The 26,495-nt window shown below is 44.3% G+C and overlaps 4 protein-coding genes across 4 annotated transcripts; 3 read left to right on the forward strand and 1 right to left on the reverse strand.

The window, feature by feature from the left end:
* Positions 1–8,337: 8,337 nt before the first annotated feature.
* On the forward strand, positions 8,338–12,247 carry LOC123087047 (uncharacterized sugar kinase slr0537). Its single transcript, XM_044508949.1, has 8 exons — positions 8,338–8,662; positions 10,365–10,628; positions 10,713–10,784; positions 10,883–10,921; positions 11,051–11,158; positions 11,253–11,350; positions 11,526–11,637; positions 11,819–12,247. Exons 1-8 carry the CDS (start codon positions 8,483–8,485, stop codon positions 12,065–12,067), a joined length of 1,122 nt encoding a protein of 373 aa, XP_044364884.1. The 5' UTR covers positions 8,338–8,482; the 3' UTR covers positions 12,068–12,247.
* Positions 12,248–13,697: 1,450 nt separating this feature from the next.
* On the forward strand, positions 13,698–16,961 carry LOC123083923 (pentatricopeptide repeat-containing protein At3g47530). Its single transcript, XM_044505787.1, has 2 exons — positions 13,698–16,379; positions 16,478–16,961. The coding sequence occupies exon 1, from the start codon at positions 13,698–13,700 to the stop codon at positions 15,480–15,482; it is 1,785 nt and encodes a 594-aa protein (XP_044361722.1). The 3' UTR covers positions 15,483–16,379; positions 16,478–16,961.
* A 1,725-nt stretch (positions 16,962–18,686) lies between these two features.
* On the forward strand, positions 18,687–21,455 carry LOC123087049 (iron-sulfur assembly protein IscA-like 1, mitochondrial). Its single transcript, XM_044508950.1, has 3 exons — positions 18,687–19,121; positions 20,862–20,979; positions 21,071–21,455. Exons 1-3 carry the CDS (start codon positions 18,932–18,934, stop codon positions 21,162–21,164), a joined length of 402 nt encoding a protein of 133 aa, XP_044364885.1. The 5' UTR covers positions 18,687–18,931; the 3' UTR covers positions 21,165–21,455.
* Positions 21,456–22,440: 985 nt separating this feature from the next.
* Positions 22,441–23,424, reverse strand: LOC543489 (histone H2B.1-like). The gene has a single exon (NM_001405827.1). It carries the CDS (start codon positions 23,345–23,347, stop codon positions 22,889–22,891), a length of 459 nt encoding a protein of 152 aa, NP_001392756.1. The 5' UTR covers positions 23,348–23,424; the 3' UTR covers positions 22,441–22,888.
* Positions 23,425–26,495: the final 3,071 nt, after the last annotated feature.

The raw sequence follows: 26,495 nt of genomic DNA on the forward strand, positions 1-26,495 counted from the left end.
TGCACTATTATTATTATCCACACCGTTCGGTTGTGCAAGTGAAAGGAAATAATGATGATATATGATGGACTGATTGAGATGAGAGAAGCTGGTATGAAGTCGACCTATCTTGTTTTTGTAAATATGATTAGTTCATCGTTACTGATTCAGCCTATTATGAAATTATCGGTAACATATAGTTTTGTGATAAGGTAATTGGTAACAGGTAACAAATAGTAAAAGTAAATAAGGTGCAGCAATATGGCCCAATCCTTTTTGTAGCAAAGGACAAGCCTGGACAAACTCTTATATAAAGGAAAGCGCTCCCGAGGATACATGGGAATTACAGTCAAGCTAGTTTTCATCACGTTCATATGATTGGCGTTCGGTACTTTGATAATTTGATATGTGGGTGGACCGGTGCTTGGGTACTGCCCTTACTTGGACAAGTATCCCACTTATGATTAACCCCTATTGCAAGCATCCGCAACTACAACATAAGTATTAAGGTAAACCTAACCATAGCACAAAACATATGGATCCAAATCAGCCCCTTACGAAGCAACGCATAAACTAGGGTTTAAGCTTCTGTCACTCTAGCAACCCATCATCTACTTATTACTTCCCAATGCCTCCCTCTAGGCCCAAATAATGGTGAAGTGTTATGTAGTCGACGTTCACATGACACCACTAGAGGGACGACAACATACATCGCATCAAAATATCGAACGAATACCAAATTCACATGACTACTTATAGCAAGACTTCTCCCATGTCCTCAGGAACAAACTTAACTACTCACAAAGCATATTCATGTTCATAATCAAAGGGGTATTAATATGCATAATGGATCTGAACATATGATCTTCCACCAAGTAAACCAACTAGCATCAACTACAAAGAGTAATCAACACTACTAGCAACCCACAGGCACCAATCTGAGGTTTGGATACAAAGATTGGATACAAGAGATGAACTAGGGTTTGAGATGAGATGGTGTTGGTGAAGATGTTGATGGTGATTGACCCCCTCCCGATGATAGGATTGTTGGTGATGGCGATGGTGATGATTTCCCCCTCCCAGAGGGAAGTTTCCCTGACAGAACAACTCCGCTAGAGCCCTAGATTGGTTCCGCCAAGGTTCCGCCTCGTGGCGGCGGATTTTCGTCACGTGAGCTAGCTTATGATTTTTTCCTCGATGAAAGACTCCATATAGCCAAAGATGGGCATCGGAGGGCCACCAGGGGGGCCACAAGGCAGGGGGCGCGCCCAGGGGGGTAGGGCGCGCCCCCCACCCTCGTGGACGGTGGGTGGCCCCCTCTGGTACTTCTTTCGCCCAATATTTTTTTTATATTCTGAAACGTGATCCCGTGAAGTTTTAGGACTTTTGGAGGTGTGCAGAATTGGTCTCTAATATTTGCTCCTTTTCTAGCCCAGAATTCTAGCTGCCGGCATTCCCCCTCTTCATGTAAATATTGTAAAATAAGAGAGAAAAGGCATAAGTATTGTGACATAATGTGCAATAACATCCCATAATGCAATAAATATCGATATAAAAGCATGATGCAAAATGGATGTATCAATGCTCAATCCCATGCTTAAATTAAATTAATTGCAAACAAAACTCCCCCAGGATTGTTGTTAGTTGGAGGCACTCGTTGTTTCGGACAAGCCATGGGTTGATGTTTGTTGGTGGTAGGGGGAGTATAAACTTTACCATTCTGTTTGGGAACCGCCTATAATGTGTGTAGCATGGAAGATATCGACATCTCTCGGTTGTTATGTTGATAGTGAAAGTATACCACTCAAAATATTATTTATCTATATTTCAAAATCGAGCTCTGGCACCTCTACAAATCCATGCTTCCCTCTGCGAAGGGCCTATCTATTTACTTTTATGTTGAGTCATCATCCTCTTATTGAAAAGCACCAGTTGGAGAGCACCGTTGTCATTTGCATGCATTACTATTAGTTTACATAGAGTATGACTATGACTGGATCTCTTTTACCATGAATTACAATGTTTAGTCAGTCCTTGGACTTCAAAGGTGCTCTGCATTTATGTTTTGTGGTCTCGGAAAGGGCTAGCGAGATACCATCTTGTTATATCATATTATGATTGTTTTGAGGAAGTTTTTTCATCCGAGATTTATTATTATTGCTCGCTAGTTGATTATGCCATTGATATGAGTAAACATGAGACCTAAGTGTTATTGTGAATATGGTTAGTTCATAATCTTTGCTGAAAACTTGAATGTTGGCTTTACATATTTACAACAACAAGAGCAAACAGAGTTTGTAAATTTTTTTCTTTATCACTTTCAGTTTGTCAACTGAATTGCTTGAGGACAAGCAAAGGTTTAAGCTTGGGGGAGTTGATATGTCTCCAACGTATCTACTTTTCCAAACACTTTTGCCCTTGTTTTGGACTCTAACTTGCATGATTTGAATAGTACTAACCCAGACTGACGTTGTTCTCAGCAGAATTGCCATGGTGTTATTTTTGTGCAGAAATAAAAGTTCTCGAAACGACATGAAACTTCACGGAGAATATTTTTGGAATATAGAAAAAATACTGGCGAAAGAATCAAGACCAGGGGGCCCACACCCTATCCACGAGGGTGGGGGAGCGCCTACCCCCCTTGGGCGCGCCCCCTGCCTCGTGGGCCCCCTGGATTTCCACCAATCTCAACTCCAACTCTATATATTCACGTTCGGGGAGAAAAAATTAGAGAGAAGGATGCATCGCGTTTTACGATACGGAGCCGCCGCCAAGCCCTAATCTCTCTCGGGAGGGCTGATCTGGAGTCCGTTCGGGGCTCCGGAGAGGGGAATCGTCGCCATCGTCATCATCAACCTTCCTCCATCACCAATTTCATGATGCTCACCGTCGTGCGTGAGTAATTCCATCATAGGCTTGCTGGACAGTGATGGGTTGGATGAGATTTATCATGTAATCGAGTTAGTTTTGTTAGGGTTTGATCCCTAGTATCCATTATGTTCTGAGATTGATGTTGCTATGACTTTGCTATGCTTAATGCTTGTCACTAGGGCCCGAGTGCCATGATTTCAGATCTGAACCTATTATGTTTTCATGAATATATGTGAGTTCTTGATCCTATCTGGCAAGTCTATAGTCACCTATTATGTGTTATGATTCGTTAACCCCGAAGTGACAATAATTGGGATACTTACCGGTGATGACCGTAGTTTGAGGAGCTCATGTATTCACTAAGTGTTAATGCTTTGGTCTGGTACTCTATTAAAAGGAGGCCTTAATATCCCTTAGTTTCCAATAGGACTCCGCTGCCACGGGAGGGTAGGACAAAAGATGTCATGCAAGTTCTTTTCCATAAGCATGTATGATTATATTCGGAATACATGCCTACATTACATTGATGAACCGGAGCTAGTTCTGTGTCACCCTATGTTATAACTGTTGCATGAGGAATCGATCCGACATAATTATCCATCACTGATCCATTGCCTATGAGCTTTTCACATATTGATCTCCGCTTAGTTACTTTTCCGTTACCACTTTTACAATTACTACAAAACTGCTACTGTTACTTTTTCTACCGTTACCGCTACTATCATATTATTTTTCTACTAAATACTTTGCTGCAGATATTAAGTCTTTCAGGTGTGATTGAATTGACAACTCAATTGTTAATACCTGAGAATATTCTTTGGCTCCCCTTGTGTCGAATCAATAAATTTGGGTTGAATACTCTACCCTCGAAAACTGTTGCGATCCCCTATACTTGTGGGTTATCAGCATTCAAATTTTTGTAAGAATATGTTTTGGATTTACCTTTATTATCGGTGGTTTATTCATTATGGATCTTGAAGAATAGGTATTACATTAATGCTAAACATCTTAAAAAGACTGATAAATACCACTTATATGTGGCACAACCGTCTTGGCCTCATCGGAATGAAATGTATGCTAGACTTCATAAAGATTGAGTATCAACATCTTTTGGTCTTGAATCATTAGACACATACGAGACTTGTCTAATGAGTAAATGACTAAGAAATCATTCACATCATCATGAAGGGGCCAGTAAATTATTGGGAATAAAACATAGTGATGTATGTAGTCCGAAGATCACCCGGTGCGCAGTGGATGTCTATACTTTGTAAACTTACTAATTTGAATAGATATGGAAATTTTGAAAGGTTCAAAGAATTTCATAACGAAATTCAAAATCATTGTGACAAAAGATAATATTTCTATGATCAGATCATGGTAGAGAATATCTAAGTCATGAGTTTAGCAATAATCATGGAATTGTTTCACAAATTACTGGTCTGCTTTTATCAGTTTTTTAGAGAATTCTTGTCATGTTATGTGCAATTTGAACATAAATGTGCTCCCTATCAAACTAATTCTTCTGATGCTTTGCAACCTTGGATTGGCAAACAGCAAAGAGGGGGTCTGATCCTGATACATTATCGATCTGATAGGAGGTTACTTATGCAAACTCTCGGGGGATATCTAGAATCACTTTCAGCTTTGTAGACAGACCCCGAGCCGAGGTTGGAACAATTCTTTATTTTCTTGTTGGTTCCTTCTTTATTATTTATTAAAAGTTTTTCTCTTCCATTCGATTCATTAGCTTTAGGTAAAATAGAAGTCACAGAAATGCTCGCTTCTAAAAGAAGGCTTAAAGGCTTTGATCAAGGTCTCGCAAAAAAGGCTTTGATCAAGGCAGTGAACATTTTGCACTTGGAAACTAATAAGAAAGGAATTCAAATCATAGTTCAATACAGACCATTTCTCTTTTAAGAAGGGTGAAACTTTCCTTCCAATACTTGTGCGCTCTACCCATCTCAGCTTCGGCGCTAGAACGAGAAATGTTTGTTTCTTAGAAAAACATGCAATGAGAGAAGTGCTAAGAAAGAGACAACCAACAGGATCAACAGGATCACTCGCCCAAGTTGAGTCAGATTAAGCATGAAGCTAAAGTTGATTAGAGCTTTCACATAGTGCAATCTGCGAGAGGATGTGCCTCTCAACTACCGAAGAACATGAAGTAAGTGATCATAATGAACTAAAGTAGGAGCACTCTTCATAAGATCAAGAAAGTACTAGCATCTTTCGAAGATTGGAAAATCTCCCATACTTGGAGAGAAGCAAACCAACCGGCCAATTTGCAATTGACTCTGCTTAGTAGTTTACATCTTTGGTCTTCACATTTCCCCTTCCGTTTTGTAAAGTTAGTAGAAGAGGATAGATCCGGTAAATTGATGAATGTCAATCTTCATTTTTGTAGATTAATACATTGGTAGGGTCGATCAGGCAAATCCGCAGAGCATCGTCAAATTCAGTTGAGTCGACACCATATGAGTTATGGAATGGAAAGAAACTCAATATGTCTCATCTCAAAGTTTGGGTTTATGAAAAATTATGTAAAATGTTTACAACCAAATAATCTTGACCCTAAAAGTAGGCAAATGTTACTTTGTAGGATAACACAAATTGCAATTGGTTATTCCTTCTAACAAAAGTCTGATGACAAAATGTTTGTCACTAAGAATGGAAACTTTCTTGAAAAGGAGTTTTTTTGTTAAAGAAGCAAGTGGGAGGACACTACAACTTAATGAGATTACTGAACCTATAGCAAAAGATAAGATGGACTAACTAACCGAAATTTGTTTCGGAGGTTGTCCGCACAACTGAATCAGAAATTACTACATCATTGTAGAAATTCCAGTAAATGTTGTAAACGAACTGTGTAGGACAGGAAGAGGTGTTGAACCTCCTGAGAAATTTCATAAATAAATATTCATCTTAGAGGAAGATGAAACCTTCGCACTACAGAGGAAGCGATGGTGGTGCCAAGATCAAAAGAATGACCCAAATCCATGAAATCTGAAATGGACTCCATATACGAGAATCAAGTTTGGAACTTGGTTGAACCTCCAGAGGGTGTGATACCCATACAATGTAAATGGATCTTCAAAAGAAAAATGGACACACATGGTAACCTACTATCTATAATACAAGACTAGTTGTGAAAGTGTTTTTCGCAAATTGAGGGAGTTGGTTATGATGAGACTTCCTCACCAATAGCTATGATAAAGTCTGTTCAGATTATAATGGCAATTGATTAATATTTTGATATAGCAAATGGATTTTGATCCTAAGAATATCGAAGTGATATATATGCTGTTGGGGAACGTAGCATGCAATTTCAAAAAAATTCCTACGCCCACGCAAGATCTATCTAGGAGATGCATATCAACGAGAGGGGGAGAGTGTGTCCACGTACCCTCGTAGATCGAAAACGGAAGCGTTTGACAACGCGGTTGATGTAGTCGAACTTCTTCTCGCGGTTGATGGGAGCCTCCTCTAGTTCAAGTCTAGTTCTAGATGTTCCAATTAGAGTTAGATCTAGATCCTCTAATAATCATAATTAGAAGCCCGATGTGGTTGTAATCTCCTCCCTCTAATTCTCTGACGATGGTTAGCTTTGGTCAGCGAAGCGCTGCCGGATCACGAAGACCGTACGCTTGCAAACTGTGGAGAGGTCGTGATTTCGGTCTTCTGTTCGAGGGACTGTTCATGGGCGGTTGGAGGGGTCGTTCATCTACGGTTCGAGGGACTTCAAGAATGATCCACACCGACTCTTCTTCCACTGCAACTCGGAGTTGGTAACGGTCCAATCCAAACCACATCTTCATAGTGTTCCTGGTTGATCGTAGGGTGATTTTTTTTCCTTTTTGTACTACGTTTCCCAACAAATACTTAGCTACTACTACAAACCTATAGTTGTGATATGGACTATCCACCTTATGGAAGCAGCGAACCAATGGTTTTGGTGGAGATGTATGTAGAATCACCCCCACCCCGAAATAGTCTCTAGAGATATGAAATGATTATTTTTCTCATCTTCTTTCCGGGCATGCTCTTTGTATGATGAAGAAAAATCACATAATTAACAAGAAAAAGGGATACTAGGAAATCCTCGACAGAAGGGTGGTGCAGGTTGGCACCTTCGGTCGCCCTTCCACATTCCTTTTGGGTCATTTCTTTTGATATTGCCTGGTTTTTCTCTCTCTAGATTTTTATCTTCTTAAGTCCTAGAAAATAGCCTTTTTGAGAGGGAAGTGATTTATGATGGCTATTAGTATGCTAGTCCTCAAAGCCAATCAGTTTTATAAGTAAAAACACAATTAAACTTTGAAGAATAAATACATTTTCGATAATACCACCCCGCCCTCATTCCGCTTCACCTTCCTCATGCCATTTCTTTCTCTCTAGACCGCACACCTCCTCAGATTTGTCGTCACCGCCAACAACCTCATGTTGATGCATGTTAGGCACTCCTTTGTCGATATCGTGGGGACTCGTCACCTTGCCAACAACCACATACTTTTTCATCTCAATCACCAGTCATCTTGTTGTCCTAATATTGTATCGTCCTCAAACGCTCATTTTCTCCCGTCCACTATGAAAGCCAATGCTACAAGTATTAACTGTTTTGCGACTACGTTGTACTCAGAAAATCTATAAATCATGAGACAAAATGTAGCCTACAAAACCCACAAATCAATGTCCTAGCAAGTCATGTTTTTTAAATTGCCAAACTTGTGGACAATTGGGAACTTATTTAGAGGTGGGCAATGCAACTTGGTAAGCAATCAATTGATAGCCAACATTTTTGGCTTTGTCCAAATGTTGGCAAACCAAATATGGTATCAAAGCATGCATGCCCTTATGCTCTTTGCTGCAAATTATTATTTCCTCTGATCCAAAATAAGTGTCACGGTTTTGAACGAAGGTTAGTTTAATCTTAGTTCAAAACTGCGACACTTATTATGGATCGAAGGGAGTAATATTTTGTTATACAAAGAAGCCTACTAAACGAAAAATGTCATCCTAATAACCCCGAACTCAAATGCACCCTTATGAATAATAAAATAAATAAAATATAAATAAATTCATGAATATTGTTTTTACACAATAATCATTTTTATATTTTTGTATGGCTGCAAATTTTCATGATGAAATCACATTCATGGAGATTTGGAATATTTTTTTAACAAAATCAGCGCATTAAATTCTTTCAAAAATAGTCTTTTTGAAGTATTTCTTTTTGCCCAGAGCATCAATAATGTTTTTTCATGGAAATTTACAGGCACATAGAACATTTAACAATGTTTGCTGCGAAAAAAAAGTCTTTTCTTAAATTTATTTGTCATTTTTAGGGTATTGGTCATTTTTTTATTATTAGGTGCATTTGAGCTCGAAATAAGAATGTGGCAAATATCTAATTTTCTCCGTCTAATCGTGACGCGACACGCGAGCCTCGTCCTCACCTCCTTGCTCTATATAAAACAGGGAGAACCCATCTTTCCTTCCAGGTTCCAACAGACTCCGACCGCCCCCGCCGCACAGCGCCACTCACACGCCGGCGGCGACCCTTCCCACCACCAAGGCCGGTGGGCGCGGAGGGAGGAGGGCCGCGGACCCAAGGAGCCCCGGAGAGGAAACCATGGGCGCCGAGGCAGAGCAGCAGCAGCAGCAGCAGCTTCTTCCTCCCTCCCCCCAGGCTGGCAAGGCGGACCCGCCGGCGGTGGTGGGGCTGCAGGTGTCGGCGCTGATCGACCACGTCGCACGCGTCGACTGGTCCCTCCTCGACCGCGTCCCCGGCGACCGCGGCGGCTCGCAGCAGGTCCACCCTGACCCTTCCCTCTCCCCAACGCTTTGTGCACACCGCCGTGATTCATCTCGCTAGAGTACGTACGCCGAGACGGACTGCCGCCCCGCTTTGTCTCCAATTATTGAGCTGCCGGTGAATCGCCATGTGCTCCTGCAACTCCCGTGGGTTCAGCCTAAAAGAACTCTGCTCACTCTCAGAAGAAAACTGCGCCGCACCATACGTTTCTTGCTGTTCCTAGCTGCCGGCCATGTGATATTTGGATCTCCTGTCCCTGAAACAATATCGTGTGATATCCTTCACTCTCTATTGCAGAATTCCCCCTTTTCTCTGTCAAAAAGTTCATCTTACTGAACTGTTCGCCTGCTTAAAAATCAGCGGGCTTCCCCGTACATTTTTGTGATTCTCTTTGTTATTTTTGTGCCCTTCTTTGTTATGTGGGCGTCAGAGATTCTTCAGTATTCCTCAAAGCGTTTGACTTGCTAGTTTTGGCTTTGGGGGTTAGCTCAGTGCAGATTCTCCCCCTCCCATACCACTGTAGTCTTCCCTGCATTGAATTCAAATAAAAATAGTAAAGCACTACTTTGGGTAGATTCAGATACACAATACATTATGTGTTGTGTTGCTTTCATTGTTGAAAGGCTTGTTTATGGTTTGGCCTGCACACTTCTGGAATTGTCAAACAAGGCTTCATGTCGTACAACCTGATTGGTCCACTGACTAGGTTATTTCATTTAGGTCTTGGGGTTGGTACATATTTTGTACCAGACCTCCCCTTGTCACTATCGCCTAGTGTTCTTGACCTTCCGTTTTACACAACATATAGTTGCCGGCTCAACATCTTGTCAGAATATATCGATAGTTATAGTGTCTCATTCTCATGTTTCAACTCCAGTTTCAATTGTGAACACAGAAAAGAGGTTCTTGAGAGAAATGAAGCAGAGTCTGCTTTTGATGACCTTGATACATCATTTTAAGACGCAGACATTCAGAACATTTTAATGCGCAGCTGCCGAGTCCTGTTGTCCTCTCTAGAATATGGTACTTACTCATTAGGAAACCATAATTTCACGATTCTGAGATTCCATCTTCGTCTTTAATTTGCTAACTTTGACATATGTATTTTCTCTAAATTATGGGATTTTATTATGCCTTTTAACACATGATGCCCCTGAAGTTTCAGTTGAGACGGCTAATTTGTATTAATCACACTCACTCCACCTATCAAATCATCTCCTGTCTTACTGAGGGACTGAGCTAGGTGATTCTACAACTCACCTTGCTGAAGCCTTGTCAAATTTACCCTGCAAAAATTAAACCTTGTCAACAACCTTCTTGTTGTTTTAGTACAAGTCCAAGAGAAAAGCATATTGGTTTAGGAAGTAGTATCCCGCAGCGCAAAAGCACTTTCACATGAAAAACAGTTTATAGGCAAACTTGATAATGAAAATTGAAAAGTGAAGATATAGTGTTTGTAGTCAACATTCATTCACTTCTTATAATAAATAGACTGAAGAACAGTGTATTTGTCCTTTTTTTTCCTATTTACGACTCTACATCATGCACTATTTCTTAAGAGTCGTGGATTGGCTGTGTGTAAAAACATTTAAAAAGAGACTGAGGGAGTAACTGATATGGCATTCCTATATGGGGATTGTGAACCTTACATTCATTTGTTATGTCATGAATTTACTTGACAATTGTATTGCGATCACAGGTATCTTTTGAGGAGTTGGATCATATTCTGAATGAAGTGAATGCCCTTATCCTTCCTTCCCATGACGACCCCTCTCCAGTAAGAACTATGGCTGGTGGTAGTGTTGCCAACACAGTTCGGGGTCTCTCAGCTGGTTTTGGGATATCAACTGGAATAATTGGAGCTCGTGGAGATGATGACCAGGGCATTTTGTTTGTCAACAACATGAGCTTTAGTGGCGTAGATCTCACAAGACTAAGGGCAAAAAAGGGGCACACTGCACAGGTAGTCTAAATTCCAAAGCCAACTTTATGTTATTCCCCTTATTTTGCTACTTAGTGGACAAGGCTGAAAAGAGTACCATTATAGTGTGCATGCTTGGTTGATGCAAGTGGCAATCGCACCATGCGCCCATGCCTATCTAGTGCAGTCAAGCTCCAGGTAACCCGTTGTTTGACTCAGTCTTAAATGTTAGTAGTAGTATATAGCTATTTTCTCTTAACAATCCTAATCTTGATTCACATTTGTCCATGTGACAGGCCAATGAGTTCACTAAGGAGGACTTCCAAGGCTCCAAGGTGGCTTCCTTTTCCTCTACAATCTGTGCACGCATGTTCCTTCATATATTGCTGCCCTGAAAGCAAATTCTGTAAAATGTATGTCTAACCTGGATATCTTTTTCATCACTGGGTACTGATGTGATGCAGTGGCTGGTTGTGAGATATGCACAACAAAACCTCGCTCAGATTATTGAGGCTATCAGGGTTGCAAAACAAGAAGGTCTCTCGGTATCATTAGATTTGGCTAGTTTTGAGGTTTGGCTACATCTTTAACGAGCCCATTGCTCAGTTGATTTTAATTTGCAAAAACAGTCAGATTTAGTTTCTTCGGTTTATCTCATTCGTGCAGATGGTTCGTGACTATAAGTCACAACTAATTGCCCTGTTGGAGACAGGCAACATTGACCTTTGTTTCGCCAATGAGGATGAAGCTAGGGAGATCATAGGGTGATTTTCTCTACTATTATAAATCATTGTATTTATGTAGGGAAAAAATAGATGGGGTAAATTCAAACTGAAAAGCAAATTCGTTTTCTTTCTTTCTGCAGCAAACTGTACATGGCCTTCTTTCATTCCCTTATTCTTAATTTCTTATGCATCTGATATTCATCTATATGTGCAGGGGAGGGCTGACATATGATCCAGAGGATGCGCTTGCATTCTTGTCCAAGCACTGCAAATGGGCCGTTGTGACTCTCGCTTCAAAGGGGTGCATCGCAAAACATGGCAAGCAGGTGAGAGTCAAGCATCAAAAGCATCAACAATGTTCTTCCTATCTTCTGCCCATTGACAGCCAAGCAGTAGAGTGCCGATGCTAACCAGCATGTATATTTCCCTAGAAGCAAAAGAGAGATGCTAGCAGTAGTTGAGCCTGATTCAGCTTGTAGAGTTGAGCCAAATGATCTGTGCATGTAGGTGGTTCAGGTGCCGGCCATCGGGGAGAGCAACGCGGTGGATGCCACCGGTGCGGGCGACTTGTTTGCGAGCGGGTTCCTGTACGGGTTGGTGAAAGGGCTCCCCCTGGAGGAGTGCTGCAAGGTCGGTGTGTGCAGTGGCGGGTCGGTGGTCAGGGCCCTCGGCGGGGAGGTGAGGCCGGAGAACTGGCAGTGGATGTACAAGCAGATGCACGCCGGTGGGCTGCTGCTCCCGGAGCTCAAGAACTGAGCCTCGCCTATGCGAGAAAAAAACCTGTGTTCAGCCCCATTGGTTGGTTGATTGTATCGCTGATTGGAAGTGCTTGCTCCCATTGATCTCCCATGCGTGTATGGGAACGGGTAGGCACGTAGATGATGATTTGCTGGAGGTGAATGAAGAGATAAAATGAAAAGAACTGATGTGGTATCATGCATGTGTCTGAATTTGAATTTGAATCTAAATTCGAACTTCTGACTGGTATGCTAAATGAACATAATGGTAGTCATCATTTAGTATATCAATGTTTATTACGATACCTCATCAAGAGGGTAGGGTTCCTGCGATTTCATAAAGAAGAATATAGTTGGCTTGGTTTATAAGTAAAACCAGGCCGAAAACCAAAACCACACAACAACTTGATTGATTAAGGGACAGTCAATCTAAAAACCCAACAATGACCACAAAAAAGGAAAAAGAAAGAGATAAAAACAAAAAAGGTGCCGCCGCCTGAAGTGGACCTCCACCGCCAACATGTCCGCTACTTGGAGTCTGAGACGCCTTCAAGAAGGAAGAACAATGCCCTAGGCGTTGTCGTCTCCGGCATCGACTCTCGCCAACCAATAGAACTTTCACCCAGAAACCACCCACAAGTCCCTGCCGAACCTTGGGATAGGGCCCGATGGTGGCTCGATATTTGGCCACTTTTAGTAGAAGGTTTTGACATGGTTTTCACCGGGTTTTCGATATTTCTCGTGTCTTTCTAACGTTAACCATCCGAGAAAGAAGAAAACTTGTTTTTTCCTTTGTTGTTTAGAAAAAAATATTTTTGAAAGGAACCAATCAAGATCACATCGATTGAAGCCAAATGGAGCAACTTTTGTTGTGCATCAGTGCTTTCACAGTGCAAGACGACGTATGGTACAAGCACAATTGAACAAAATCGTTGAAATTCAAAAGAGTGCTAAAAGATACTTTTAATCCATGCACCAGTGTGTGTGTGTGTGTGTGTGTGTGTGTGTGTGTAAAGATATTTTCCCTCTTTCGTTAGTATAATCACACACAAAATATGTGGTTGCATCCATACAATCACACATCAAAATGCAACAACCAGGTATTTATTTGCCATGCATGTTCAGCCCATGCAAATCATGACTATAAAGTTAGTTCATTTGCTACTCTTAGCATCATCAAAAACAAAAAAAACTTAGACAAAATCATACAGTCATACACAAATGACAAGTTTACATACATAGTTACATACACAAATCAAAGTATCATACACATTCATAAAACAAAAACAACCCGTCACCATCCTCCAAACAGCTAATGTTTTTTACTTTGTCGAAATCATGGTGTCAACATAAATAACCACAAACTTTACGAAAATGATAAATTTCGAACGTTCGAATTTTAAGCATGGCAACCTGATCTTTTTTCATGGCAACTTTAGTTCACACGAGGTTGGCAAAATTGTCATGTTTGTCATCCCGCGTCGGTTGAAGTTTTCATGAAAAATGTTCGGAATGACATGCTTAAAATCCGAACGTTCGGGATTTATCGGGGTCCAAACTTTAAATACGAATCCATGATTTCTCATTTATCCGTGGACGCAAAAATTGAACGACGCCGTCACTCCCGCCCTCTCGTGCCACTGCCGCCCATGGCACTGGCGCCGCGTCTGTCGCGCGCCCTCCGCCCCGTCCCCTCCCCCTCCCCGTCCGCCGCCGCCGCCGCGCTCCTCGCCTCGGCATCGCCTCTCCCCGCGCGCCGCCTCCTCCAGCTCCACGCGCACCTGCTCCGCACGGGCGCCCTCCCCCTCGCACCCGCCGCCGCCTCCGCGTTCCTCTCCCTCGCGGCCGCCTCCCTCCCGCCCCTCCGCGCGCTCGCCGTCCTCCACCACCACCTCACCCCGGCCTCCGTCCCCTCCACCTTCTGCTGCAACTCCATCCTCCGCTCCCTCTCGGATCCCGACGCCCTCGGCTTCCTCCGCCGCATGCGCGGCCTCGGGCGCCGCGGGAACGCCTTCTCCCTGGCCATCGTCCTCAAGCCCTGCCGCACCCTCGCCCACGCGCGCCAGCTGCACGCCAACGTCGTGGCCGAGGGCCACCTCCGCGACGCCCTCCTGGCCACCTCGTTGATGCGGTCCTACGCTACCTGCGGTGCCGGGGACAGCGCACGTAAGGTGTTTGACGAAATGCTTGTCAGGGACGCCGTCGCGTGGAACGTTCTGATCACTTGCTATGCGAGGAATAAGAGGACGAAGGATACGCTGAGGCTGTTCGATGAGATGAGGAAAGGTGAGGGTGGGGCGGGGCCAGATGAGGTGACCTGCATTCTACTCCTCCAGGCATGCACGAGCCTGGGCGCGCTCGACTTCGGGGAGAAGATCTGGGAGTACGCGGTGGAACATGGTTATGGTGGTGAGCTGAAGGTGCGCAACTCGTTGATCACGATGTACACGAGGTGCGGGTGTGTGGAGAAGGCGTACCAGGTTTTCTGTGAGACTCCTCGGAAGAGTGTGGTCACATGGAGTGCGATGATCTCAGGATTCGCAGCAAATGGCTTCGGGGAGGATGCTATCTCGGCATTTGAGGAAATGGGTAGATCAGGTGTTGCTCCTGATGCGCAGACTTTTACTGGTGTGCTCTCTGCATGCAGCCATAGCGGGTTGGTTGATGAGGGTTTCAGGTTTTTTGATATGATGCGCTGTGAGTATCAGATGATGCCAAATGTTCGCCATTATGGGTGCATTGTTGATCTAATGGGCCGTGCAGGGTTACTTGATGAGGCATACCACCTTGTGGTTGAAGAGATGAAGGTTGCACCTGATGCAACGATTTGGCGAACTCTTCTTGGTGCATGCCGGGTTCATGGTCATGTTGATCTTGGAGAGAAGGTCATTAGTCATCTAATTGAACTGAAAGCGCAGCAAGCTGGAGATTATGTTCTCCTGTTAAATACCTATGCGTCAGTTGGGGATTGGATAAAGGTAGCGGAAGTTAGGAAGTTGATGAAGGAGAATGGAATCCAAACTACTCCTGGCTGCACAACAGTAGAGCTTAACGGTGAGCTCCATGAATTTATTGCAGACGATGATTCACATCCAAGAAAGACTGAGATTTACAGGAAGCTTGATGAGATAAACAGACATTTAAGAATTGCTGGTTATGTTCCAAATGTGTCATCTGAGTTGCATGATTTGGATTCAGAGGGGAAGGAATGTGCCCTGACCTATCACAGTGAGAAGCTAGCAATTGCTTTTGCACTTCTTGTGATGCCACAACGCAGACCAATACGACTGGCAAAGAATCTCCGTGTTTGTGTAGATTGCCACAATTTCACGAAGGTATTTTCTGGTGTTTATAACCGATTAGTGATTGTAAGAGACAGAACCCGATTTCATCATTTCGAGGGTGGCCAATGTTCATGCAATGATTATTGGTAGAGCATCCGTGCTTTTCTGTTGCATTCATTTGTGATGGATAACAAAGATTTGAAGTGTCCATGCACATTTGGATGTCAGGACCTCAACTTTGCAACCTTGATACCAAATGCACTTGATGACCAGATGTGATGTGATTCGGTGATTTTGAGGCATTCTACTATCAGAGCATATGGACGCAATTCCACAAGACGAAAAAACATAAGTTGCTTAATATGGAATGCAGTCACATATGTATGCAGGGTCTTCCCTAGAACAGTGATGTCCGAGACTTGGCAGTGATTTAGTTAGAAAGACTGTACATGCTGCTTATAGGAGCACTCTTGTAATAAGCATGCTGTGTTGACATGCAATATAGAATATCCTTGGCTAAAAGCAGAGCAGGAGCGATGATGGATCGTGTCAGTTTCTTGTTGGTCTGACACATCAGGTTTCGGTGACAAGCACTACAAACGCAAACAGTAAGCAATTTACACTAATTTGTGTTTGTTGCATGTGTGGACCTCTTAGCAGATAATATAGCCAATATTTGTATGTCTGAGAAATGTGACTGAGCATGGCTATTTCAGTTTGGCAGCACTGATTATATTAAAATCAAGTCAGTAAACCTCCATACCAGATTTTCAAGGGCCATTGGCATTATATGTATGACAGTGACACAATGTTGAAATGCAAGGCGCTCAATTGCAGTCATCTGAACAAGTTGAAAATACATGGTTCATTGATTCCCCATAAAGTAATACTTTGAACAGCAACACCAGTATCCTTCTGCATTTTCTTTGACAGCAAACTGGCACCTAAATATTTTGCTTTAATTGAGAAGTCGCCCAGGGCCTAACACCAGGATGTTTGGGTAATTCAGCTGGGTTTCGAAGTCTCACTCCTTGCCTAGTCACCCAGGTAATGTGAATTTCGCCTGCATTCTTGTCTGCAGGCATAGCATTCTTGTCTGTGGCGAAAACCCGAGCTTGCTGTACTGACCAATTCTGTTTCAGCAGTAGCTCCCAGACTCGATGAATTCATGATCGTTGATGTGATACTCAAGAGCTTCACAATCAGATAGCAGGAGATGCATTTTCCACCGACACTGTTTACTTTTCATTTGATGCTATGCCTGCAGTAAACTACATATCTTAGGGGGGGTTTTTTGCGGGTCATCTTTACCCCCTGCCTGCTGTTTGGCAAACCTGACGATTGCTTTAGTGATCCGTCACCTTCGATGTTTGAAGCCTGAACACCTATATTATTGTTTTTCGGCAGCGGCAAAACGGAAGTTCTAGGGGTGCTTGTTTGCTGATTGATATTTACAGATGTAATGTAATTGGCAAGTAGTACTACCTCCGTTCCAAAATAAGTGTCGTGCTTTTAGTTCAAGTTCTGTTACTTATTTTTGAAACGGAACTTGAACTAAAACCATGAAAACGGAGGGAGTATTAAACACTGTGTCTATGGTGCATCAGTTTCAACCCGGGTAAATTCTCTCACTTTGAGCAACTCTATCAGAGTCGCTGTATTGGCAGCCTCTATAACGCGTACGGAACACACCACATATGCATATGGAGGAGGCTGATGAGATGATGTGCAAGCTCAGGGTCGTCATATTGGCTGTCTCCAAATTGTGGGAATCACTTGTCAATGGGACATCTTTTTTCCCTAAAATCCCTGTCATCCCAACTTGAGGTGTGGGGTGGGGAGGGGGCGCTTAGGTAAGAAATGACCAGATACAAAACGTTATTTATGCATATCACTACATGCGTACTCTAAACCAAGAAGGAAATCAAAGGCGAATAAAATTGTCCAAACATGAATTTACAATTGTCGCTCAGCCTCCTGTTAAGAGGACAAAGTATGGGGAGGGGGGTCGCAAGCGGGCGCGAGGGTATCCATTTGCGTGTGAACGGCGTCGTGATTGCCAAAGGGTCATGTACTCATGTCATGTAGGCAAAGCTTCTTGGGACGCGGGAACGAAGGCACGATCAAGTTGAAATCATCATGCCAACGCCGTGTGGTAGACGTGGTTGCCAGAAGGTCACGTCATCCTAGCATAGCTTCTTAACACGCGGGAGCGAAGGCACTTGCGAGTTTTTTTAACAGAACGGTGCCGGGTTGAAAATGACATTGTTCTTGTGCTTCCAAAGGTGCTAACGACAGAGCAACATGAACATGGATGCCAACGTGTCATCACGGTGGTGGCCAACGACAGAGTAGCAAGATAGGGATATCATCCCCAAGCCGGTGGAGTCACCCCTCCACCCTCCCAATGGACAGAGTGGAGATGGTGCAACAACCTGAGGAGGAGGCACTCATTGTGGGTGGCAATGGAGCAAACGACAAGGCCACCCTCCTCCTTTAGTGGCAAACGGACCCTCCAGGCAACAAGGTATTGAGCCCTTGACACCCGCTCAACATTTGCCAAAGAAAGGAGCGGTGAAATGTGTGCATCGCTTTACCGACAGATGGATGAAGCTTCACCGCCTTCATCACATACACTAGAAGGGCATCAAGGACCGCGTTGATTAGCACAATTCTACCGCCAACTAGGGAGGTATATGTCTACCTTGGGATGGGGTGAAGGCGTCTATCTTGATTGCTTGATCTTCTCACGCGACCGCCATGTGTGTGTGTGGGGGGGGGGGGGGGGGGGAGGGGTATGTTTGGAGGAAGTCCTTCATGTTACACCCAAGGATCTGAGCAACTTTATCGAGCACACCATCATCAACATGCATGAGTACCAAAGTGCTTTGGCCGAAGTTACTCCCTCCATTCCAATGGACAAGGCGTTCATGTATTTCAGTGTTTAACTTTGATTATCAATTATACTGGTAATATATAAATTATGTGACTTCAAAATTATACCATAAATTCTTCAAATATGAATTCAATGATATAACTTTTGCCGCACGTAACTCACATTTTGTTTGTTAAACTGATGGTCAAACATTGATTTTTAAAATGTATGTGTGCCTTATACTGTATCCACTAAAATGAAGGGAGTAATATTTAAGCCGGTTGCCGAAGGCAAACTTGTCGAGGAGGAGGGTTTTTTTTCTATGAATTTCTGGCACGAAAGAAATGTTGAAGAGAGACTAGAAAAATCGAGAATCCAAGAAAAACTATAAAGTGACAAGCAGCTAAAAAAAGACTAAATCCAAGTTGATGGGCCGAATGGGTCTGGCCCAGAGGAACCAATAACCTGAGCAGTTTCCAGACGCCTCCGTCCATCCCAAATTCGTCCGTCCATTCGTCGAAAGGGGATTACGGCTCCACGCCAGCGCGCCCCGGCACCGCCGATCCAGCCGCGCCGCTGCCGCCGGCCCCCTCGATCGGAGGCCTCGGAAGGAGAGCAGGCGCGCCAGGAGGGGGGAGATCCGGGACGCCCCGGCGTAATCCTGCCGTGCAAGGCTCTTCCTGCCGAGACGAATCGTACGTGCCTGCCGCCGCGCCGGCGAACCATGTCGTCGTCCGCGTTGAGGGCCGCGGGGCAGAGGGCGGGGGCCGCGGCCCGTAAGCAGGCGCTCACCCTGACGGAGGCCGCGGCGGCCAGGGTGCGCCACCTCCTCGACCTCAGGCAGCGGCCCTACCTGCGCCTTGGCGTCAAGGCGCGCGGCTGCAACGGCCTGTCCTACACGCTCAATTACGCCGGTATGCTAGCTTCGCGTTTCCAGCGTATTGGTTTCATGTTGAGATTCCCTTGTTGCTGGTGGTTCGGTATTTTAGAGCAATGGAGATACCAAGCTCTGCATCTTGCAAAGAATTATTCGGAGAACTCTGCAATTTTACAGAGATATATACAGCGAGCCTAATGATTAACTGGCCTGATAAATTAATCCTCACATGCCATTTAGTAAGATCGCGGTACAAGTTTCAGAGGGGGGAAGGTGAACATATTCATACGTTAAAATTGCATGTCCTATTGCCCGGTGTTGCTGCTCCAACGCATGAGTTTCAAGTTAATTAGTTCAGCATTTCAGAGGCATGAAGCGCTTTGCATCTTGCAAAATATCATGCAGAAACTCTTCAATGTTACAGCAATTTACGCGCCAAACCTAGTGAATTAAATTGCCAGATAATCTGTCTAAACCTAGTGAGTTTAATGGCCACATAAGCTGGCCAAACATTGTGAATTAAATGGCCAGATAATATCACCAAACTTAGTGAATTAATTTGTCAGGTAATCTCTCGTTGGTATACCATTTCTTGAGATTGTTGTATAAGTGCCAGAGGAGAGGAAGTGAACATTCATATTTGTAAGTTAATATTTGGAATCGTCGCTATATTGCTTAGCCCTGCCTCCATCCTCCAACATCTAATATGCAGGGTTCCATGCTGTATATTTTGTTTGCTAAAATGTTTGTTATGTTTATGGCCAAGCCATGATGTTTAGTATTCTGAACTTTCGTTTGATATGTAGGCCGCGCTGTTCAACTCATACCATTTTCAGTTTTCTTAGTAACATCTGGTTGAACAATTTCTCCGATTATTAGTTCGCCGATCTAATGTTTTTGCCCGGCCTGTGTCATAAAAAGCCTTGCCCTTATGTACAATTATGCAGCCTTGTTCAGATGTTGGTACAGATTAGTGAGCCGTGCCCAGCAAGAAAACACCGATACTTCCAGCAACCAGTATATCTGTATTGAATACCGTATCCGATACAGATTCTTTCTCGATATGTCCCCAATACCTCTCAGGCTCCCCTAAATATATGCTACAAATTAGTGGTGCCGGTGGTGGGCTTCTCTCCCCGGTCCTCCAGCTCCCCTTGCCCCCACTCTCCTGTAGAATTCTATCTAATGGAAGGCTGCTGATTTCCTCTTCCTCCCTTTCTCTCTAACTGAACTTTTATGTTTGCTAAATTGCTGCTACTGTTTGGCTGTTGGTTCTTGCTTTTGTTGGAATCATGGATAAGAAGATACTGGACTGCACTGGCTAAATATATGCTAAATGACTTGATGCTTAATTGTTAACATATTTTTATATATTATTTTTCAAAAATAGTCAAACTTAGACCTGTATTGGCACTTTTCAGAAATGACATATTTACGTATCCATACCGCCCCGATACGGATACGTGTATCCGCATAGGTGCAATCTAGGTGCCCAGCATGGAACACATTACTTTTTAATAAATAAATCAATCTATTGAGCTTAATTTCCCAAACCAAGAATGCATATCAACTGTAGCATTAGTCAGATGTTGGTACAGATTAATGGGGTACTGGTGTTATCCATAGATAGATCAATCTTTTGAGCCTAAGATTTCCCAAGACAAGAATAAATATCACTGTACCATCATCCTATTATTGTGCAGATTGAACTAGCTTCTACATTTTCCATCGTTTGTTTTCTGCTGTCCATGCTAAAAAAGAATCTCTCCTTGTTCAGAAGAAAAAGGGAAGTTCGATGAGCTTGTTGAAGAGAAGGGTGTGAAAGTGCTGATTGACCCCAAGGCCCTGATGCATGTGATCGGCACCAAGATGGACTTCGTCGACGATCCACTGAGGTGCGGTCTCTAGTTTCTGTGCAGAACATGCTTGTTTTCGACCTCCATTGGCCTACCTCTTGTTGGTTACTGATGGTGGCGTGTGTTGCAGGTCAGAGTTTGTGTTCATAAACCCGAACTCGAAAGGGGAGTGTGGATGCGGTGAATCTTTCATGACTACGGGCAGCAAAGGATCTACGTCATGATGCGTCATGCGATGATGTAAATAGAGCGAAGCATGTGCAGTGGTGGCTCTAGTTACTGATATAATTTTGTCTTGGAAAGCAACGGCCATTGTAAGCTTGTTGCGCTTGCATCCAGGTAGTGAACACTGCAGTGGATTTAATCACGTGATGGATGAACCAGCTTGTTACCGGTACTCTTACATTCATCTTGGCCCCGTGTTGTTGATACGTTCACTAATTCTTGTTTGGGAACATACCGAGTGCATGATAATCAAAATAAACACAGCAACATTTCTTCTTTTGCTGTTTTGATACAAAGCCGTCTGGTGTTTTTTCGGCTGGAAATAAAGGCTTGTATCTATGGCATCTATCTTCTCTATCTTCTTTAAAAGTGAATCGTGAGTTCTTGCTTGTTTGAAAATTTATGTATGGAAATTGAGCTAGATCTGGGATGAACCAAGGTCGAATTCTTGGCAGACCTGGAACTGAAATTGAACAGCTGCAGCAGAAGCCAGGCACATAACACTGGAACTCGTAACATATGCTGATATTACTGACAGTACATGATGGGATCGATTGCTGAAGATCGCATATTTTCATAGATTGTTTTCCGTTAGCAGAAAGTACGAAGCGCACACACTTGAAGATTGCATATTCTCATAGTGCTGTTGGTTCAGTATGTGGCAACATGGCGCAGAGGCAATATATGTTGTTTCAGTTGGTTCTCAGAGGCATGTGTTAGCAGGATAGCACTTCTGAAAGCCCTTGACATATAGTACAATGGGAGGTGCTTAGAGAGATGCTTAGAAAAATAAACCGGGTTTTTCTGAAGCACCGGTGCCTATTTATACAGAAAAGACGCTTAATTAAAAATGCTTAGTTAAGCGCCTATCCTGTACAAATAAGCACTGATGCTTAAAGAAAGTCTGATTTATTTCTTTAAGCACCTTCCCTTGTACAAGGCCTAAATGGCATGAGTTTCTCCATTCTGAAAGCTGCCAGGATTCTTCAGGCAATTACTAGACAAAAAATCATAGAGCATACAGCGCACCCTCTGAATTAGCACCGTACAAGTACAAAGCAATGCCTGAACTGCACCACCAAGAGAAATTGCCTGAATACTACTGCCAGTACAAAAAATGAATGTGCGATTAGGACATGAAGCATAGCACGGTTTCTATCAGTCAAAGCGCAAACAAATATAGTGCTTTAGAGAAACTGTAAAAACAAAATAGTAATGGAACAGAAATCCTATCCCTGAAACACAGTTTGGGTCGGATCCGTCAAGCAGAAATTTCAGAACTGCGGTTGGCGCGGACACGATTTGAAGAGATCATGAACAACTTGTCCCTCCCGATTTGAAGAGAGATAACAATTGATCTAAGGAGCGAGTGAACTTCCCGCCAATTGATTTGTCATTTCTTATTCACGAAATTCAACGGCGAAGATCGCGTACCGTTCTAGCAAATTCAACGGCGAAGCAGAACCGCCGAGAGAAATTCACTTCTCCCGCAAAGGAAAAGCAGAGTCTGAATCCCCATGGAAATTAGAAGGATGGACACTTGCTTCGTGAATCAAGATCACAAGACGAGAAGAAATTAAGACGAACATGTAGTACCGAACATTGAGGCAGGCACCGTTACTATTTCTCGAGATCCAGAAACATCACGGTGCGATTCTTACACGATTACACGGCCACAAACACACCCGGACAGCTAACTACGAGACACAGGAGCAGGAGCACTCTACGAGGAGGTGAACTTGGTGACGGCCTTGGTGCCCTCGGAGACGGCGTGCTTGGCGAGCTCGCCGGGGAGGACGAGGCGGACGGAGGTCTGGATCTCCCGGGACGTGATGGTGGGCTTCTTGTTGTACCGCGCCAGCTTGGCGGCCTCGCCGGCGAGCTTCTCGAAGATGTCGTTGATGAAGGAGTTCATGATGGACATGGCCTTGGAGGAGATGCCGATGTCGGGGTGAACCTGCTTCAGCACCTTGAAGATGTAGATCTTGTACGTCTCCACGCTCTTCTTGGCCTTCTTCTTGCCCTTCTTGTCGCCGCCCTCCTTGGCGGCGGACTTCCCCGCCGGCAGCCGCTTCTCCGCCTTGGGCTTCTTCCCGGCGGGCGTCTTCTCCGCCTTCTCCGCCGCGGGCTCCTCCTCCGCGGGCTTCTTCGCCGCCGGCTTCTTCTCGGCCTTGGGCGCCATGGGTGCTGACGGTGCGGCGGGCTGGGGTTTGGTTTCGCCGGAGGATGTGTGGGAGTTGTGGGGATTGCAGATGAGATGTGGGAAGACGGGGAGGGGGGCGGGGAATTTTATAGATGGGAGAGGCGAGAGCTGATTGGCGGAGGGGTGGTGCCGCGGATCGATGACGTCAATCGATATCAGCCGTTCGCCGCTGTTGGGATGGACGGGCTGGATGCGTTTCGACGCGGATCGCTGACCTGGCTAAATTGTGGGCGGGCGGCAGGTGTGCTTCCGCGCGCGCTCTGGCAGAATTTTGGAGGGAAGACCCGCGGGCGCGAATTTTACACAGAAATTTTGGGTGTTCGCCCGGTTTGTATTGAGCAATAGTACAGTGAGTTTTTTAATCAAAAATGAGATTTATTAATTACTCCCTCCGTCCTAAAATATAATAACGTTTTTTACACTAGCATAGTATAAAAATCATTCTTATATTTTAGGACAGAGGGAGTACTATTGTTTTTACAAAAAGGGATTTATTAATCATTAGAGCATGTATAGCCCGACTGGGAAATCCAGCCCCTAAACATCCGTGAACATGCTCGTGGCGACCCCGGACAGCCCTCAAAAGTCCTGCGAACAACCACACTTCTCATGTCAAAATCCTCAAATTCAAGTAAATTCATGCACGTTAATCATATAGCACAAATTCATCACAAACTCAACAATCAAAGCAAAAAAAATTACAATTCAACAATTTGGGTGTGCCATAATGAAATTCAACCGTCCGGGCCACCGTTGGCTAGCGCGTGATAGCTATAAGCATCGTCTTCTAAGCTCACTCGTTTGCTTTGAATGTCGATGATCACCTTCATTTGCTTCCCGACCAATGAGGCTCGACTGGAGCCTAGTGAATTGTTCATATAGTTCACGAATCTCGTGCAACATTACTGCAATATATGATTTTCGTAGTTCATCGAGTCTCACGGCATCTGTTCGGCCCGACAGCGCATGGTGCTGCAAATCCGTACCACAAATCATGAATTTAGGTATATAACTCAAATAAAAACAACAATACATACGAAACTTAAATGTTTTAACATCATACAATTCAAAATTATTACAATAACAAATGGTCCAGAATTAAAAAAATGTTCAAAACACACATGAAAACAAATAGATCGAATTAATAAAATTGGAGTCTATTGCCCGTACATTTGCCACTGATACTCGATGGGATCGTTGTGTAGCTGCCTGTGTTTGTCACGGTCTTCAATCTGCCGGTAGGTCTCAAGAAATGCATTGATCACATATGGGTTTCTGGTAGGCTTGACACGACTACCAATATTGTCATAGAAAACTTTAAGTTTAAATCCATCTCATCCTCGATGAACATATTGTGTAGAATTACACATGCAGTCATGACATTTGAGAGGGATTTCTTATCCCATAAGCAAGCATGACCTTGAAAAATGGCAAATCAAGCTTGCAACACACCAAATATTCTCTCAATATCATTTCGTCGTGCTTCCTGCTCTCGGGCAAAAATAGTTTGTTTTTTTCCTACCGGCATACTAATTGTCTTCACAGATGTTGCCCATGAAGGATAAATAACGCCAACAAGATAATACGCCATGGTATAATCATATCCCACTGGCTGTATAGTTGCTAGCCGAAGCATTTTCACTAGCTAGGTGTGCAAAAAAAGGGTGACCTATGCAATACATTTGATATCATTGAGAGACCCCAGCAATCCAAAAAAGCAATGCCAGATCCAAAAGTCGTGTGAAACCACTGTTGGGGAACGTTGCAGAAAACAAAAAATTTCCTACGGTTTCACCAAGATCCATCTAGGAGTTCATCTAGCAACGAGTGATCGGATTGCATCTACATACCTTTGTAGATCACGCGCGGAAGCGTTCAAAGAACGGGGATGAGGAAGGCATACTCGACGTGATCCAAATCACCGGAGATCCTAGCGCCGAACGGACGGCACCTCCGCGTTCAACACGCGTACGGTCAGCGTAACGTCTCCTCCTTGATCCAGCAAGGGGGAAGGAGAGTTTGAGGAAGATGGCTCCAGCAGCAGCACGACGGCGTGGTGGTGATGGAGCTGCAGTACTCCGGCAGGGCTTCGCTAAGCACTATGGAGGAGGAGGATGTGTTGGAGAGGGAGAGGGAGGCACCAAAGGCAAAAGGTAAGAAGTCCTCCCTTCCCCCCACTATATATAGGGGGCCTAGGGGGGCGCCGGCCCTAGGAGATCCAATCTCCTAGGGGGGCGCCGGCCAAGGGAGGAGTCCCTCCCCCCCCAAGGCACCTAGGGGTGCCTTCCCCTTATGGGACTCTTCCCTCCTTGAAACCCTAGGCGCATGGGCCTCTTGGGGCTGGTGCCCTTGGCCCATGTAGGCCAAGGCGCACCCCCTACAGCCCATGTGGCCCCCCGGGGCAGGTGGCCCCACCCGATGGACCCCCGGGACCCTTCCGGTGGTCCCGGTACAATACCGATGACCCCGAAACTTGTCCCGATGGCCGAAATAGCACTTTCTATATATAATTCTTTACCTCCGGACCATTCCGGAACTCCTCGTGACGTCTGGGATCTCATCCGGGACTCCGAACGACATTCGGGTTACTGCATATACATATCCCTACAACCCTAGCGTCACCGAACCTTAAGTGTGTAGACCCTACGGGTTCGGGAGACATGTAGACATGACGAGATTGCTCTCAGGTCAATAACCAACAGCGGGATCTGGATACTCATGTTGGCTCCCACATGCTCCTCGATGATCTCATCGGATGAACCACGATGTTGAGGATTCAAGCAACCCCGTATACAATTCCCTTTGTCAATCGGTATGTTACTTGCCCGAGATTGGATCGTCGGTATCCCAATACCTCGTTCAATCTCGTTACCGGCAAGTCACTTTACTCGTACCGTAATGCATGATCCCGTGACCAGACACTTGGTCACTTTGAGCTCATAATGATGATGCATTACCGAGTGGGCCCAGTGATACCTCTCCGTCATACGGAGTGACAAATCCCAATCTTGATCCGTGTCAACCCAACAGACACTTTCGGAGATACCCGTAGTATACCTTTATAGTCACCCAGTTACGTCGTGACGTTTGGTACACCCAAAGCACTCCTACGGTATCCGGGAGTTAC

The sequence above is a fragment of the Triticum aestivum genome, chromosome 4A (assembly GCF_018294505.1).
Source record: "Triticum aestivum cultivar Chinese Spring chromosome 4A, IWGSC CS RefSeq v2.1, whole genome shotgun sequence".
Lineage (NCBI taxonomy): Eukaryota > Viridiplantae > Streptophyta > Magnoliopsida > Poales > Poaceae > Triticum > Triticum aestivum.

Bases quoted from the DNA above. Each gene is read 5' to 3' on its own strand.
- LOC123087047 (XM_044508949.1), top strand. From the start codon at position 8,483: ATGGGCGCCGAGGCAGAGCAGCAGCAGCAGCAGCAGCTTCTTCCTCCC. The intron at 10,785-10,882 runs GTAACCCGTTGT...TCCATGTGACAG, and splicing joins CTAGTGCAGTCAAGCTCCAG to GCCAATGAGTTCACTAAGGA. The intron at 11,351-11,525 runs GTGATTTTCTCT...CTATATGTGCAG, and splicing joins GAAGCTAGGGAGATCATAGG to GGGAGGGCTGACATATGATC.
- LOC123083923 (XM_044505787.1), top strand. From the start codon at position 13,698: ATGGCACTGGCGCCGCGTCTGTCGCGCGCCCTCCGCCCCGTCCCCTCC.
- LOC123087049 (XM_044508950.1), top strand. From the start codon at position 18,932: ATGTCGTCGTCCGCGTTGAGGGCCGCGGGGCAGAGGGCGGGGGCCGCG. The intron at 19,122-20,861 runs GTATGCTAGCTT...CTCCTTGTTCAG, and splicing joins CTACACGCTCAATTACGCCG to AAGAAAAAGGGAAGTTCGAT. The intron at 20,980-21,070 runs GTGCGGTCTCTA...CGTGTGTTGCAG, and splicing joins TTCGTCGACGATCCACTGAG to GTCAGAGTTTGTGTTCATAA.
- LOC543489 (NM_001405827.1), bottom strand. From the start codon at position 23,347: ATGGCGCCCAAGGCCGAGAAGAAGCCGGCGGCGAAGAAGCCCGCGGAG.